The sequence below is a fragment of the Nycticebus coucang genome, chromosome 19 (assembly GCF_027406575.1).
Source record: "Nycticebus coucang isolate mNycCou1 chromosome 19, mNycCou1.pri, whole genome shotgun sequence".
Lineage (NCBI taxonomy): Eukaryota > Metazoa > Chordata > Mammalia > Primates > Lorisidae > Nycticebus > Nycticebus coucang.
Window position 1 is genome coordinate 63,284,585 of NC_069798.1, and position 18,081 is coordinate 63,302,665.

The 18,081-nt window shown below is 34.1% G+C and overlaps 1 protein-coding gene across 3 annotated transcripts in view; it reads right to left on the reverse strand.

The window, feature by feature from the left end:
* Positions 1–18,081, reverse strand: part of TMX3 (thioredoxin related transmembrane protein 3) — a 35,980-nt gene that overhangs the window by 9,550 nt on the left and 8,349 nt on the right. For 2 of the 3 annotated variants that reach the window (XR_008375981.1, XM_053571562.1), the window contains exons 5-12: positions 13,669–13,714; positions 12,249–12,329; positions 10,150–10,249; positions 9,129–9,206; positions 8,298–8,364; positions 4,310–4,408; positions 876–933; positions 649–702 (exon numbers count right to left, since the gene is read on the reverse strand). Coding sequence is in view for 2 of the 3 variants with exons in the window: in XM_053571562.1 (XP_053427537.1) it covers positions 649–702; positions 876–933; positions 4,310–4,408; positions 8,298–8,364; positions 9,129–9,206; positions 10,150–10,249; positions 12,249–12,329; positions 13,669–13,714 (583 nt within the window). In the remaining variant the exon portion in view is untranslated. The remainder of the gene's footprint in view (positions 1–648; positions 703–875; positions 934–4,309; positions 4,409–8,297; positions 8,365–9,128; positions 9,207–10,149; positions 10,250–12,248; positions 12,330–13,668; positions 13,715–18,081) is intronic. The other variant, XM_053571563.1, reaches the window with a different exon arrangement.

Consider the following 18,081-nt stretch of genomic DNA (forward strand, 5'->3'; position numbering starts at 1 on the left):
TTTATCTCTATTTTTATCAGACTGCAGGTATGATACAAACAATATTAAAGTTTTATTTTTAACTTATAGCACAATTCCACAAGGAATTTCAAGATTCAAACAAGTCATGCTAAAATTCAACATGCCTGTGGCTCAAAGGAGTAGGGCGCGGCCCCATATGCCGGAGGTGGTGGGTTCAAACCCAGCCCCAGCCAAAAACTGTAAAAAAAAAAAATAAAATTCAACACGCTTTCCTACCGTGCTCCCCGTTCATCACTGGCTTTAGTTACCAGGAAATTCCAGAAATAAACATTTATATAACTTGTATTATAATACATGTTTGTACATGTTTACGATAGGACATAATTGTTCTATTTTATTAGTTATTGTTGTTAATCTCTTAGTGTACCTAATTCCTAGATTAAACTTGATCATGGGCAGGTATTTATAGAAAAAAAAAAAGAGAGAGAGAGAGTTTGGTTCTATCTGTGGTTTCAGGCATCCAAAGGGATCTTAGAAACTATCTTCCATGGATAAGAGGAAACTACTGTCATTTAATTCAGTTCTCTGATTCACCTTTGAAAGTATAAAATAATACTACTTTTGCTTTACTGTATCACAAAGCATAAGTAAACAAAGATAAAGGAATTTATGGAATACAGCACCTACCTATGGAAATGGTCTCTGTAATCTCTAGCAACTTCCTGAATAATTGACTTTAATCTGTAGAACAAAAACATGAGTATTTCATCTTTTTACTTGAAAAATACAATTATTCAATCACAGTATCTGCTGCCTTATGTAAGTGCTGTAGGAAAGAAAGATACCATCCCAAATCTACCTAAGGTCATCCAGTAAATGACATTTGAAGCTTAAAACTACTTAGGGCACTATACCTGGTATGCTCAACTGATGTATTTTTCTCATCAATAACTGCAATAGCCACAAGCTTTCCTGAAATTAGAATAACATATCTAAATTCAATAATCCCAAAATATAAACTTTTCAATAATCACTTTAGTTGTAAACAGGGAATCAGTAAAATGTTTGCAGAACTTAATTCCAATTATGCTACACATGCTATACTGAATTAGACCAAAACATTATGAGAAAATACATGTGAAGAGTTTATCAGTGAATTAGTCAACTTCAGATGATAAACTCCATTCAATTCCCTACCCCCAAAATGTAAATAATAAACATATAGCAATTTTTATACTTACAGGGTAATTTTGTAACAACTTACATGCTCAAATTGTATTTTTTCACATACCCCACAAACTGTGTAAGATAACTATTTTATCCAAACCTAAAACCGTAAGAAGTTCATAAAAGAAATCTACCAAGAATTCCCTTAGCTCTTACTAAACAGGATGTAACAGTAAGACAATGATTTTTACATGTCATTCCGTTTCCTTACATGGACCAGTACTTGCCAGTAATAATACACAGGATTAAATAGACTTGTATTTATTTAACCCTAAATAGAACATTAATCACATCATCTGACATCCTCTAAAAAGGCAGTATGATGTCATAACCAGACAGTGGTTTGGAGTAAGAAAACCAGACACCACAGTCTAGCAGTCTATTATGTTCTGGGCACCATACCAAGCCCTGGAGAACAACAGTAAAGTGCCCTCATCATTAGCTGTGCGACACAATCTCAGTAAGCTGCCATTTATTTTCAAAATCACCTATTTCATAGAGTTACTGGGAGAGTTAAATGAGGATTACAAGCACATAAATATCGAGATGACACCTGGCTCAGAGCAGGAACATAAATGTAAAATTAAATCAGCATTTTTTCAATTTCATCACATTTTAATACTGCTTACCCTAATTCCATACTGCTTAAACACCTTACTAAATTCTGCTAACCCTCTGTTGATAAACATTAATTTTTGTTGATTATTTACCTTCTTGGCAAAAATATTTCATTTACTAAAGAGTGTTTGTTTTTTATTATGTGCTTCCTTAATTTGCAAATGCATCATGAGCTCTTTTTCAAATGCCTATCACATGTACAGCATCTTCCCACGGGCCAGCAGGATTCCCAGAAACACAGGCTCTATTTCTCACATGCTTACTGAACATTAGCTGAGCACCAGATAACATACCAGACGCTGGACTAGTTACACAAGACGGAGTTACACAGGCCCAGCTCTGCACTTGCCAAAGTACAATCTAGTAGGGGGAATAGACTCTTTAATCCAATAAATGTCATCTTAAAAATAGTAAGAGTTCTGAAGGAAAGACGTATGTTGCTATAAAAGACTATTACAGAGTACAGTAGAAAGGGGTTCAATGAAGATTTTGAATCCCTTAGATTGCTAAGGAAGCAATATTTGACCTGAATTTGATGAAGAGGAATAATAACGTATTTCTTTTTTTTTTTTTAAACTTGTCCTCTTTGTGCTTTATTATTATTATTTTCTTTTTTTTGGTTATTGGCCAGGGTTGGGTTTGAACCCACCACCTCTGGCATATGGGACCAGCGCCCTACTCCTTGAGCCACAGGTGCCGCCCCTTAATAACGTATTTCTAATGTGAAAGGTGCTGCTTGCATAGCCTTTTAAAGAAACTGGGAGGTCGATGTGGCCAGAGAGGGAGAGTATGGGGACAGACCAGAGTGAAATGAGGCTACAGATGCAGGCAAGGGTCGGAACACACAGGGACCTGGAGCCACCAAACCTCTGAGAAATATGTGTGTGAAGCCACAGAGCTGGGAGACTGTTGTGGTACTTGTACAAAGGGACAGGTGGGATGACAGGCAGGGGTGCAACCACGTCTGATGCCTAACAAAGGCAATGATGTTCAACACACAAAAGGGACATTGCCTTAGGGAATGTTTTTCCAAATTACAGCTGAGTACAGCCAAAGCCAGCCATTCTAATTACCTGGAGGTCAAGTTATCCTCTATTATTACTGTACTAAAAGGAAAACTACCCTGTCCCTGTATTTCCTCCATGTCCCTTCTGTGGGCCTGGGAGAAATCAGAAAGTAAATCTAATTTTTTTTTTGAGACAGAGTCTTGCTCTGTCACCCTCAGTAGAGTAACATGGTGTCATAGCTCACAGCAACCTCAAACTCTGGGGCTTAAGTGAGTCTCTTGCTGCAGCCTCCCAAGTAGCTGGGATTACAGGCGCTTGCCACAAGGCCTGGCTATTTTTAGAGGCGGGGTCTCCCTCTGGCTCAGGCTGGTCTCGAACCTGTGAGCTCAGGCAATCCACCCACCTGGGCCTCCCAGAGTACTAAGTAAATCTAACATTTTACAGTAGATGTAGCCATGTGATAAGTTAATACATACCAACCTCTGCAAGGATAAGCAGAGAAGAAACACCACCCGACACGGAATATTAAAAGCGGGCTCAGGAAACAAAACAAGAGGAAGTATTTAAGGAAAGTTACAAAAAATAGGAACCATGTAAGAATATCTCTCATTTGTATTCTTAATCAGCTTTAAGGGCAGGGAATCATGAGGAAGCTGTATGTTCCTCACTTCTCATGCCAAAAAAAAAAAAATCACACCTTCTGTGAAGTTTTCCAATTCTTATAAAGTTGTGAATGGAAATAAATGAGATACAGTAGAAGTTATTACTCATTTCTAATTTGCTATAAATTTATAAAACATTGCTTTCTAAAAATTAGTCAGCTTTTTTTTGTAGTTTCCATCTATGAAATCATATAATTTAGCTTCTTACAGCTTTTATTTTTGTATTTATTTTTACACTGGCTTTGCCATTCTTAACAGTATAATGAACGTTAAGAACCTAGGTCAATGGGCGGCGCCTGTGGCTCAGTGAATAGGGCACCAGCCCCCTATACCATTGGAGCTGTGTGACGCCATGGCACTCTACCGAGGGCGATAAAGTGAGACTCTGTCTCTACAAAAAAAAAAAAAAAAAAAAAAGAAAGAAAGAAAGAAACTAGGCCAATCTGATTAAAATTTTTCACTCTCACAAGTAAAAGCAGGCCTTACAAGGTTGTGGTAAGTTGTACTTCTACCCTTACTATGATAGGCCCCCCGGGGTACAGCCTCTTAGCTGCTCCTATTTTCTCATTCCTTTATTACCCAGGTTCTCTGTTTTCCCGCTGACCACCAGTTCCCCTGGTAAACCCAGCCCTTTGCTAATCTTTAACCCACATACAAAGGGATGTTCTTTGGTAATTTCAGTCTATGTTCTCATTAGGCAGAAATGGCAATCCATGTCCTGCAAAAATAATTAAATTATGACATAGCGCTTAAATTCATTTCCTATAGAATATGATTTAAGTAATTCAATAAAGAAAAGTTCTGCAGCATGACAGTTGTATACACGCTTGTTACCTGTATCTCCAAGTTCATACAAGAGGAAGCCGTCCACAGTGAGGTAACTCTGAAACCTCTCCCTGTTGATCCATGATGACAGATCCCCATCTTCATATTCTTAAAAACAAAACATTGATAAAGATGGTGATATGTATAAAATGCCTGAGAATCATAATCTTTATTTTTAGGAATTTATTCTAAGCAGATAATCAAATGTACAAAACAATTAATGCACAAAGCAATTCTTCACTCTAGCATCATTAAAAATAGCAAAAAATAATTAAAAATAAAAGAAATAATCAAAATGACCCCAATAGGAAATAATTCACATAAACCTGTTGAGAAAAACCACTTATAAATCAAAGAAAAAAAGTATAATAAAAAATTATAAAAAATGTTATAAAACAATATTAAAATTTGACCATAATTTTGTAAAAAATAAAGTAAAGAAAGATAAACTGATAGAATAATAAAATGAAGGCATATCTGCCTAAAGAATTTCCCTGGATTGATAGTTATACTTGGATCATGGTACTGCAGGCAATTTTTATCGTAGTTTCTTTGTGGTTCTCTATAATATGATTAGTTCACAACTCTTTCTCATCTGTACAACACAAACACAAATAAAACCATAATACATTAGCTCTTTTCCAACATCAAATACTTCCTGTTATTCAAATGGAAAATACGATATTTAAGTGAAATGTTATTTCCTAATTAGAAATATAATTCTGAAGTAGGTTTAAAATCATTACAACTGCTGAAAAAGAAGCTGATATAAAGCAAAATGTCTTTAAAAGCCTAGGGTGGCGCCTGTGGCTCAAGGAGTAGGGCGCTGGTCCCATATGCCGGAGGTGGCGGGTTCAAACCCAGCCCTGGCCAAAAAAAAATAATAAATAAATAAATAAATCTGAACCATAAAAGCCTACCAATATGTCTGGGTGGAGATTGGATTTTAGCAATTTCTTGAAAGGTATGCTTTTTCTGTCACTTGCATTGCTAAACAAAACATTTTCAAGTTATCAATATGTCACCATAAAATAAGTGACATACTGCAAATCTGAAAGCAATTACACATTTGGACTTATGGATTAGAAAACTAAACATAAAACTAGAAGTTGATTCCTGGGCCATAATCTCCACTCTATTTCAAAAGCGAATTTCCTAAAGATGGTACAAAGTGACCAACTTTGAACTCACTAGGAAATAAACTACACCTAACAAACATAAACACTGTAACCTAATTCTCTGTATCCTCAAATAACTTGAAATAAAAAATAAATACATAAAACAAAAATAAGCCATCATCCTAAGTCCCCACCACAATGCTTCTAACCTTACTAACAGCAATTCAACATTACAATAAGAATTCAAAGTAAAACCTTTGTTTTAGCTAAAGGCTTCAGGCAGGTTCTGAATACCAACAACTGCCTTTCAGAAAAATTTAGCCTTCATAATACCTGGAGAAACTGAACATATTATGATTATCTTTTTAAAGCAAGACAGACCACAGCTGAAACACGGAAAGACAAAGGAGGGTACATTCTTACACAGGCTCAAGGCGTACGTGGAGATCTAAATCAGGCGTCCTCCAACTGCGGCCCACGGGCCACATGAAGCATTGTGAATTGTATTTGTTCCCATTTTGTTTTTTACTTCAAAATAAGATATGTGCAGTGTGCATAGGAATTTGTTCATAGTTTTTTGTTTTAAACTATAATCCGGCCCTCCAACAGTCTGAGGGACAGTGAATTGGCCCCCTGTTTAAAAAGTTTGAGGGCGCCGGATCTAAATAGATATGGTCAGGTTTTTTTCTAAAAAAGAGATTAGCTCTCTGAATTGTTAAGAAACTCATCATAGAAAAAGAATGAAAGATTTGAAGGCTGAATTCTGATATCATTGACTAAGTATTTTAACTTGGAAAAAAAAAAACAAACCTCTTAAACCCTGTTTTTTTCTCTGTAAAATAATAAGGATACTGATCTTAAAGGATTGTTGTAATGATCAAATAACATAACAGTCAGTGCTTATTATATGAGAGATAATATAAGAACAGGTGATAGAATAACTACAGATATGAATTGCTTTCCTCCCCAACTTCCGTCTTGTCTTTTCATATTTTCATATACACAAGTTCCTCTTACGTTCCTTTGAAGCTGAATGTCTAATACAAACATTCAATAAATATCCAATGAATAAAAGACTAAATGAGCTATTTAATCACATGTTTCTCTCCTTGTCTCATGTTCTCAGTTACCTCTTTTGTAATCTAAAGGTATTAACGTTCCTGTCTTATGACCTACTTCACAGATTACTTTGAATATAAAATGAACATGTCAAGGTAAGTGAATAGATAGTACTGTCCACATAATGACAGTATAGTTATTCTATACCAAGAAATCAAATTCAGTTTTCTCATTCATTAAAAGAAAAAAAAGATTGTAAGTCCTTAGCCTTCACAACCAATCTAAACTATATAAACAATTAAAATCTCCTTTTACGAAAACAAAACAATCAAAATGTTCCTTTTATCGGACAGTCTTCCATTTGAATTATTTGAGCACTTTGAAGTCTACTGCTCTCAACTAGTCTCCTACTTTCCTTTCTGTTATGTACGAGAACTCAGTAAGAAAAATAACCACATTCTAGAACACTTTCACAATGAATAGAATGCTCCGTATCTGGCTCTAGAACGTGGCAACCGTAAGCATGTAAGGCCACAGAGCATGTACAAGGTGCCAGTAAGAATGAGAAACTGAATTTTTTATTTTATTCAATTGGAATTATAATGTTACCAACATTGCTCTTAGATGAGACCTGGTATTCACTCATTTTGAGTGCCTTTGTGGTGTCTGACAGATGTAGAGTTCGATTCTTTCTATTGAAATTTAAAATCTCTCCCGGTGCCCCTGTGAGTTTGTTGTACTGCCCTTAAGTATCTCAGAACACGGTTTGGGAACCATAGGAGTTAAGGATTTGATAAAACCCAGGAATTATTGTTAATTACATCAGATATAGCAGCATGTGAGTATCTAAAAAAAGTCTACATTTTTTTAAGAGCATCATAATAAAATACTTAGTGATAAAATGGCACAGGGATTTGCTTTCCACATAGAAAAAAAGTTGAAGAGGAAGCAAATGTGGTTAAGATCTTGGTAGTTGTTTTTTTTTATTTTTTTTGTAGAGACAGAGTCTCACTTTATGGCCGTCGGTAGAGTGCCGTGGCCTCACACAGCTCACAGCAACCTCCAACTCCTGGGCTTAAGTGATTCTCTTGCCTCAGCCTCCCGAGTAGCTGGGACTACAGGCGCCCGCCACAACGCCCGGCTATTTTGTTGCAGTTTGGCCGGGGCCGGGTTTGAACCTGTAACCCTCGGTATATGGGGCCAGCGCCCTACCGACTGAGCCACAGGCGCCGCCCAGATCTTGGTAGTTGTTTAACCTACATGATGAACATGTTGGGTTTTATTCACTACTCTTTTTACAATGATGTATGTTTGATAGCAAATATTTTCAAAATAGACCAAGTATTTGCATCAATAAAGAATGATTGCAATCAGTGTAACCTGGCTTACTGTACCCTCAATGAATCCCCAACAATAAAAAAAAAAAAGCAGGTAAATGGTTACTTCTGACAGGGAGGGAGAAAGGCAACTAGGGAGCAATTCACAGCGGCTTCAACAGTAGTCACCATGTTTTATTTCTTCATCTTGTGTTTCTGGAATGTTAGATACTTTTAGAGTAATTAATTCTGAATATTTTAAAGTAATGCATACAAGCTATATAGGGTTTATACTTCTCAAAAGGCAAATAGTTTTGACAAAATGATTTGCTGCAGATAAAACTCAGAATGAAAAACAACAGATGGAAAAATTACATTTAAAGGGTAACAAAAAAAAATCAATCATTTAAAAGAGGAACTGTACAAAGTTCCTCATTACACCTAAGTCCTATAAAAGAAACAACATTTTAAGATTTTTATATGAGTCAAAACTTTGGAACTCACCATCATAAACAAAGTAAGTTTCATCTTTGAAAACAAGCACAGCAGGCATCTCTTTCAGTTTCACATACTGCAAAAAATAGTAAGTTTAAATGACTTTCATCATTGAAAACCTGTAATTGGTACTTAGCCCTTATCATGAACGGGAACCCGGGAACCCATATTCTTAACAACTTTAACCTCTCTGCATGCACTGCCATGACTTACAAGGCTGGCTCTGGCCTCTGACAACCTCCTAGCCCTCTGCACTACAGTCACACTGGCCTCCTCTTCTGCCCCCACATTATGCCAGCCATATTCTCATTTGGGTATTTACAGTATCTGTTCTCTGACTGTCTTATACTCAATCTACAGATTTTGGATGGCTCCTTCACATCACGTAAGTTCAAATTCAATTCAAATATTTTCTTTTCAGACATTTCTTGATCATTCAATCAGAGCATCCATCCCACCTTCACATGCTCCAACTGTCATACAGCCTCTTTACTTCTTTATTTCATAGCACTTATAGCCTGTTTATATATTTATTTACCAAGGACTCATACTCAACACACATACGCACATTAATCCACCACGTATAAAACAACTTAAGGTTTCAGGAAACACTTGTCATTGCTATCATTTTAAAGAGAAAAAAAGCACTAATGTAATAATCATAACCTCTAAATGCTATGAATCTGCTAGTTGCTTATCAGTAATAAGCAATCTAATACCAATAACAGATTAATCGGTTTACTCTTTCTACACAAATCACCATAAATAAATCTGACAGTAAAATCAAGTAATAATTTAAAAAATGAAATTGTGTCACTGAAATCCAATGTTGCGTATTACCTCAGGAACTACTTCTTCTGGGGCCGAGAAGAAGTATGTATATACAATCAGTTCTGAAGCAGCATCTATGTATTTCTCCTGTGAAGATACAAACAGAAAGAAAACTCATTTTTAAATACTAATTAAAGATCAAAATTCATTCCTCATTAATAGTCTGAGTTACCTTGTGCAGTAAGTAGATCATCACCATTTACTACTGTATGGCATGTCAGGTGAAAAGACAATACTACAAGAAACAAACTGATTTTAAGGCAAAAGAGCATTGTAAGTGCTTGTATCTTCCTCCAAGTAAAGTTCACTAAATGTAACATGAGCTCAATTTCACATTTATTAATTTAATCACAAATTAGATAACAATGCTAAATAATGTAGTGATGATTATAAGAAGTGTACATGCACAGACAGACACACACAAACAAAAATAAACTGAACACAATGGTCTTTTGTCATTAAAAAGTTCACCATCACACCAGTTTGGACTCTAAATATTGAAAAAGCAATACAAAATTTAAATAACCAGGTTAATAATAGGAGGAGGCGGTGCCTGTGGCTCAGTGAGTAGGTCACCAGCCCCATATACCAGGGTGGTGGGTTCAAACCCAGCCCCAGCCAAACTGCAACAAAAAAATAGCTGGGCGTTGTGGTGGGCGCCTGTAGTCCCAGCTGCTCGGGAGACTGAGGCAAGAGAATCACGTAAGCCCAAGAGCTGGAGGTTGCTGTGAGCCGGGTGACGCCACAGCACCCTACTGAGGGCAGTAAATTGAGACTTTGTCTCTACAAAAAAAAAAAAAAGGAGAAGTAAGTTGGCAACATCTACCCAAACTGTTATTCACTTCTGTGTTATAAAGGCAAACACTATAGACAGTACACAAGAAGTGTTCTTATTATAAAAAAAATGCTGAGATTGAAATAAAGTATTTCCAGTAAGAGTGGAATAAGTTGAGTTTTTGGTGAAGTCTTGGCCAGATTGAAAATTAATATATAATACATGTGTGGATAAAAAAATTAAATGATTTCATACTTTCAAAGGTGATTCTCCACCTACATAAACGAAAAACACACGATGTCTCTTCTGCACATGTTCAAACATTTGCTGACTTGGAAGTGGCCGAATTAGAGCTCTGTTTCAAAATAAACACAAAATAAATTTACATTATGAACAAATAATGGTACATAATTTACACCTATTTATACTATAGGTATGTCTTAAGTTATAAAGGTTTAATAAAATATTAACTGCATTTTAATTATATCTCAAAATCCATAGAAGTCTAAAATATTAGAGCCCATGACTACCATTATACTTACATATTAAAAATTAATGTAGTACCCACAATTTAATCTATCAGGTTCAAAATACATTTTAAATACATCCCTTCAGAGAATAGCATCATTGCCAATATTTTGATAGGCAAAAAAGGGACTAACATCCACTTAAGAGTCCTTGGCTAAAAACAAAACAATTCATGAGGGAATTATGTTTTCTCTTTCAAAAGATCATTCACCAAAACACAGTATGAAGTACCATCCCAGGAGAACACAGTACTATATTAAGCACATTAATATTTTACTGTGTCAATTTAGATGTCATCTAGTTTTCAAGTACCCATGAAGGTTAAAACGCCAAAGTATCAAAAGTATATTAAGTATTTTCAGAAAAAATAAAATGGAATATGATCCCCCATAAAGAGAAAAACAAAACTATACAAAGAGTTTTATTATTCAAACATTTTTCAAAGCCAAAAATATGAGACTAAGATATGATTTAAACATCAAAGTTTATTATAAAACATACCACTTACAAAATATCATTAAAAAACTAAAAAACAGTCTTCTTTTAAATATGGTGCACATTACAGAATTTTCACTCCACCAAATTTGCAAAAAGAACACAGCACATTTTGCAATGGCCGACATTTTCCCAAGGCACAATTCTTTAGGTGCATTGCATCACTCACTCTCACTAGTCTTTATTTTAATACTTAAGTAACTTGAAGTGATGCAACTCCAGAACTGACTCTTGAAATTCCAATTGCAATAGAGTCACCTCTAATTACATCAGAAGAATCTCTTTTTAAGCTTAAAACAGAAGTCATTAAAAATCACCTAAACATAAAGACTAATAGAAATCCTGGGGGAATAATGCACCTCCTGCTAGCACTCATATAAAGTCTTCTCAGAATTCATTTATCCAGAAAATAAATAAAACATGCAATCAATAGGAAATCCACTGAAAATTATATTAGTATTACAAATTTGAATATATTATGATATCTAATTCTTTGTATTTCCTCCAATAATTTGAGATAGTATCATGCCACCCAACAAATCAATCCCACTTTAATTTACCTTAAAGTTACATAAAGCTATCAATATAATATATACTGCTAAACTCTTAAGTGCCTATACTTTAAAGCCAATGTGGATTAATGTGCCTCGATGAATTTTTTCTTCAAGAAGTTTCACACGATCATATTAAATTGTAAGTAGAGATTTTCTTTATATCTCAGAGCAAGGTCAAATAAAAAAAAAATCACCACATTCAAAATAATAGGAAACAGAGAAGAATTTGATTTTTTATCAGTAAAACCTCAAAGATGTGTAAGTCCGATAGATCTTTAGGTTGTAAGTGTCACACTCTAAGTACAAAGTGCAATAATATTTCCCAGTCCGTGTGAAGATGCACATGAGAGACAAGGGAAAGCAGGTTAGCTTCCAGTATCCCAGGCTGGGTCCATTCAAAACAACCATTTTCTATGGCTTCTCTTAAATCTCAGAAACAGCCAGCCCAAAAGCAAAATCAGCATAAAATGAAAATTAAAATTTACAAAACTGCTATAAGTAATCAAAATTTTGAAAATATATTAAAAATACATTGGGGAAAATATTTTAAACACAAACTGAATTTAAATGTGAAGTAATATAATACAGATTATTTTCTATGTTTTTTCAAGCATTTTTTTGGATGTGCAATGTAAACCTTAATTATTCTCACAAATGAATAAATTTTTATTCAGGTTAAGTTTATAATATATGCATGTTCAATACAGCCTAGGAAAATATATTTGATTTTCAAATATTAATATCATATAGGTAAGGCCTTTCCTACTAAGAACTTACCCAGATACTCTGTGAGCAAACTCAATAATATCATCTTTAGTACGTGGTCCTCTATAATTATATGCCAAGTCCCCTTTTAATCTTAAAAAAAAAAACAAAACACAAAAACTTGATTTATTTTAACTGCTTTATATTTAATGTTCATCACTCTATTGTTGCACACAAGTACAATATATAAGATAGTAAATGTAGAAGAGTTTTAGAAGTAGCATACTCATAAAATGTAATAGGCATTTGTTTTCAGAAGACCAGCAACTCAAAAATGTAAACAAAAAGGCTGTATTATATTAAAGTTACGTAAAAACATTTCTCTCTGTATTTGACTTGCACATTTTGTCTAGGCTTTCTGAAAAGCGAATATTCCATACATTCAGAGTCAAGAGCTTGGAAAAGTAAAGCACTGTAATTTTCACTATTTTCCCAGTCAAAAGGTAAATATAATGATAATGAATTAAGAATATTTTGGAAGAGGTGAAACTAATTTTATGCAATACAGTATCACAGATATTTCACAGATGCTTCAACATTGTAAGGTAAAACAATGCCTAAAACAACTCTATCAGAAAATTAGGTAATTCTCTAAAAGCCTACCAATCAATTATTTGATGTTTAATTAACTGAAATTTTAAAAAAGAAAAATTGGGAAGCACTATCTTATACCTATAATTAAACAGGAAGAAAAGAAAACTTAATACAAAAAGTAAAAGAGGCTTAGCAAACTTTCAAAATGTGAGGAAAGAAGAAAGGCCAACGCTAAACCTGGATACAACTTTAAATTCTTCATAACTTGACACTTAAGATTTTTAAATATCGAAAATCATTTCACTTTATTATAAAAATAACTTTCAAAACAAGCCCTCAGGTCCCCACGTTATCAAAATAACGTTAATGAAAATCATGGAAGATTCAATGAAGTCATGATCATAGAACAAATCCTTTAGAATTACTATGTCATTCTTCCTCCTGTGCACTGCGTTCGACCTGCATAACACTAACGGATTTGGATTTACATCCATCAACTCTGCTTCTCTTTTTATCTCTAATGAAATAAGTCTATTTTAATTTCATTAAAGTTCAATTTGTTGAGACAGGGTTTTTGATAATAAAGCTGAACCCACACATGTGCTCTTGAGTGTAAAGACCTTTCATAATTTATGACTGTATACCTTGTCCTGCACAGTGCCTGTCACACACTAAGTGCTCAAACCTGTTTACTGAATTAGCCATAAATAACACAGTTCCTCAAACATGAAGAAAGCCAGAAGGACGCAGACACTCTCCTCTGATACACTTCACCTACAAAGAATGGCTGAACCCAAATCTTCAATCATCCAAGGAAGTTATTGGAAATCAATGTAATAAAATGTAAGTAGAGTGAACTAATAAAAATACACATATAAACATACAACACTCAACTTACAGCTTAATTGTTGGATAACCTCGAACTCCAAACTCTGAAGCAATGCCTTGATAAGAAAAAGAATAAATAATTCTAAATTTTTTTTAAAAAAGAGAAACTAGGTAACAAATGTGCCTTTTACTTAAAAAGTATATTTATACAAACCCATATGTTGTTTTTAAGTCTTAAGAAAAAATACAAACTTATATGGAGAAAGAAAAAAAAAAACATGACATTCTCATATAAAACATTACTTAGTAATCCAACCTATGGTCTGCATAAAACTCTATGACAAAATAAATAAATGCCGAAAGAACAACTAAAAATTTATCTATAAAGTACTTATTTTAAAAGCTATTATGATTTAAAAAAAAAAAAAAAGTAATCCTCATTTGACTTCATTTCCAGAACAAATATTTCTTTCAGGCTTCATTTATTCCTCTAAAAAAAGTTTCTACTTTTTTGATAACCTAGAATAATTCCAATCTCTAGAAGATTATTCTGAAATCTTCATATTAATTGAAATGAGAAATACTTGATACAATGGCACCTTTTGAGGAAAAAGAAGAAATAACAAAATCAAGTGAACATTAATAGAGAGTTAGTTAGGCCTTTAAAGACTATGGAAATCACATAGCAAATTAAAAACATACTTCTTTATACTTCAGAGCAACTAGGACAGGAAAGAAGAAATAAAATATTCTTAGTTAATAGACTTTACATGATATATTTACAAAACTACACTAGTATATGCAAAGTACACTGTATTGCAAGATCAATCCCTTTATAATTTTTGTAATTTCCAGAATATTTTTTTATCACAGTTGTTTACAATCAAGCTCTTTTATCTGGATTCTTTTTTAACAATCATTTTAATAACCCTCAGTAATCTTTGGATTCTTATCACCTCTCACCAATTCACAAGAATAACAACAGTGAATTTCTGACACAATAATTATCCAAAATCCCTGTACTTTCCTTATGGAGCGTATGGAGCAAGGTGACTGGAAGAGCCTAGACAGTGGCCAGTGACCAACACTCATTTTGATCCGAGGGGGTACAAACGGCAGAAATAACAAGAACACAAATTCTAAAGATATAGGTCTTTTCTCTGAATAGTTATGTAAAATGGTTTATGTAACCATTTTAAACATTTGCCTTAATTATAAGTACAAAAAAATCTTCTAATTGCCCAGAGAAGTCACATAGAAGCACACCGTGATTTAGATCATTGCTTTAAAAACTTAGGCAAAAATCCTTTCAAGTAGATTTTACCTCAGTCCCTCCTTTAACCTTACATCATTTGTGCCAGTCTCTAATTTAGGACTTAATTCCATCAAGTACAAATGGTGACTGCAGTTATGCAGCTTGCCTTGTTACAAGCAAAAACACACAAAAGATTTTGGGGAGATTATGTCAGTAAAGCCTGATCTCCTTCCAAAAGTAAGGAGACAGGTAAATGCAAGCCCTCATTACCTTCGATTAAAATGCATTAAAAAGCACCTGTGGCTCAAAGGAGTAGGGCGCCGGCCCCATATACCGGAGATGGTAGGTTCAAACCCAGCCCCGGCCAAAAAAAAAAAAAAACCTGCCAAAAGATACAGACTAATATGATTCACTGGGGGAGCCCCATAGTAATAGAGCCCCATAGTAATCCCTTTATCTAATTTATTTTAAAATGTATTAACACAAAAATCAAATAAATAAAGTATGCAATCAATGAGAAAATATACTGGTGATATTTTGTAGCTTGATAACGTAGCTCTCACAATAGGCTTCAGAGAGAATAATCCCATATTCAGTTCCATGTTCAGCCTTATCACTTGACTTCCTTGACCTTAGTTTTCATATTTAGAAGATGGGGATAGTATCACCCAACCTACAGCCCCTTGGCTCCTTGACCAGTTACCTTCATTTCTGATAGCATTTTACTTCACACTGAATCCTAAAATTTCAGCCTTAGCATTTCCTAAAGGGGAATGGCAGTAAAGAACAAACAAACAAACAAAAAATACAATGACATGGGTTAGGATTCCCTTTTCATTTATTATCTATCCAACTCTGGATAAATGTCTTCTTTAATTCTAATCTTCTGAGAAACACTACTCACAGGGTTATAGGTTGGGATTTTAAAGTGAGAAAATGTATGGAAATAAATATAAACAAGTCTGACACATACAAGATTCTTAAATATTAGAACCCTCTGGATTCTAATTTCACTGTTAAGTAATCATCTACTGAAACATCCATATGCAGATACTATAATATTAATAAAAACCAATTTGGCAATTTGTAGAATATTTTATAACTGACTTTCATCTTCCTCAAGTACACCACTATTTTGTGGGAAGAAAAAAATGGCACTACTCACATAAAGAAACTAAAATTTAGGAAGACTTGGTACCTTGTTTAAGAGCAAACAATGATCAGGTAACAGGGCTGAGACAAACTCAGTTGGACTTTAAAGTTTTCATTATTTATTTTTTCATATTAGGGAATGGTTTATATAGAAATCTGAGGTCAATTCCTTCACAAATTGAAGAATCCACAACATGAGTAACTTTCCTCAAGTTTTATAATTTCAAATATTTATAAAACATGATTAAACAAGAAAAAAGAGCTCTCATTTCTGCTTTCTCCCTGAAATGATAGTAACTTAATTGTAGAGAGAGGTAGGGGTGTGAATCATGGTGATCTTGGACTCCAGCCCTAATTCTGTTTCTAACTTTGGTATGTGAAATTATTCAAGGCCATTTTATCTAAGTTACTTTGTTACTTGATCTAGAATATGGTTGTGGGAAAAGAATTCAAGAGTTAATCTCTGAACTTCTTTCCATCTCAGAAGTATTATTTTTCTTCACATTTAGTGACTATCATTATGTGTCTAACAAGGAAGGCCAGGGAAGCACCTACACCTCCAGCCATGCACAGGAACCCTCCCCCACACCAGAAGACCAATTAGTAGCCCAACAGTGCAAAGGTGATAAACTCTGAAAAACAGTCACTGACTAAAAAACAAAAAACAAAACCTATAGAATTATCCAACCCCAAATTTCAATAGTATAAGGTTGGAAACCCAGAAATATAGTCTTTTACAAAAAATACTATGTAATTTAGAGAAGTAAAATTAATTTGTAACTATAATCTGTGAACAACTCAGGATAAGAATGTTAGTAACAAAATGTCACTAAAAATTTATACATCAAATTGGGAAAATATCATCTTTACCCTAAAATGATATTACACTAAGTTGGAGAGTGAACAGAAGTTCAATGGTTCCCATAATAAAAATCAGTATCCACTATTATAGACAGCATTATGTTGTATTTTAACTTGTGCATTAGAAACATTTTTAGTACCCATATTTGAAGGGGTATGTACAAAAAAGCCTAAAACACACATCTAAATTTACAATGGATATTATATAACTCTTTTCATATTATTTGATAATGGTATTAGTTAAAATTATGCCATCAAAAATTTTGAGTGTAATTCCGAACACGAAGCAGGATGAATCATAATAGTTCATATTTCTCTATGTATAGTCAAAAACTATACATAGAAATTTATTGGACTGAGTCTGATGACATTTGCTTCTTCTAATTACTGCAATTTCATAACTTAGATGTAAGCTACCATCAAAGACTCTTAGAAATGTTATAGACTGCATCACTTTGAATAATCCTACCCAATCCTGAACCAAAATCTTGTAACTACCTGTCCTTCAAAAAAAAATTTTTTTTTTACTTTGTAGTTCTCCAACCTAAGTATGCAGCAGAATCACCTAACGTGAAATTAAAAATAAAAATTAAAAATATAAACTCTCTTATGACCCATTCTCCAAGATTTTCATTTGGTAGGGCTGACGGAAGTCTTCAGAAATTGCATCACCAGTGAGCATCCAGGTCATCGGAACACAAGACAGTCTACAGACTACAAGCGGCAAATACTAACACGCTGACGGCCTAAACAGCAGTCTGTGTGGATCCAAGTGTTATCTATAAAATAGGCGATCTGTCATCTTATAAGTAGACATCGAACAATATTGACAGGTGCCTTGAAAAAAATTCAGTTTCTTCACCTTTTTGATTCCAAGTTCTACTAAAAAGGCTATATTTGAGCTGCCTTAAAGAATTTAAGGAAAATTTGAGAATTATAAGCCAAAAATCTATCTGTAATACTTTGAATACTTATCAACTTCTTATCAACTTTTTCTCTACAGCATATAAAATATCTCCACGATGCTATATTTAAGTGGATAATCCATCCATCACTGACAATCAATCTTAAACACTAGACTATTTGCTTATGTTTACTGGTACAGTTTGTCTCTCCTGACAAGAATATAAGTTTCATGAAAGCAGAAATTTTTACATGTTTGCTCTGTGATGTGTCCATCTTCCCCATCTGCTAAATGAATGAATGCTGACGCAA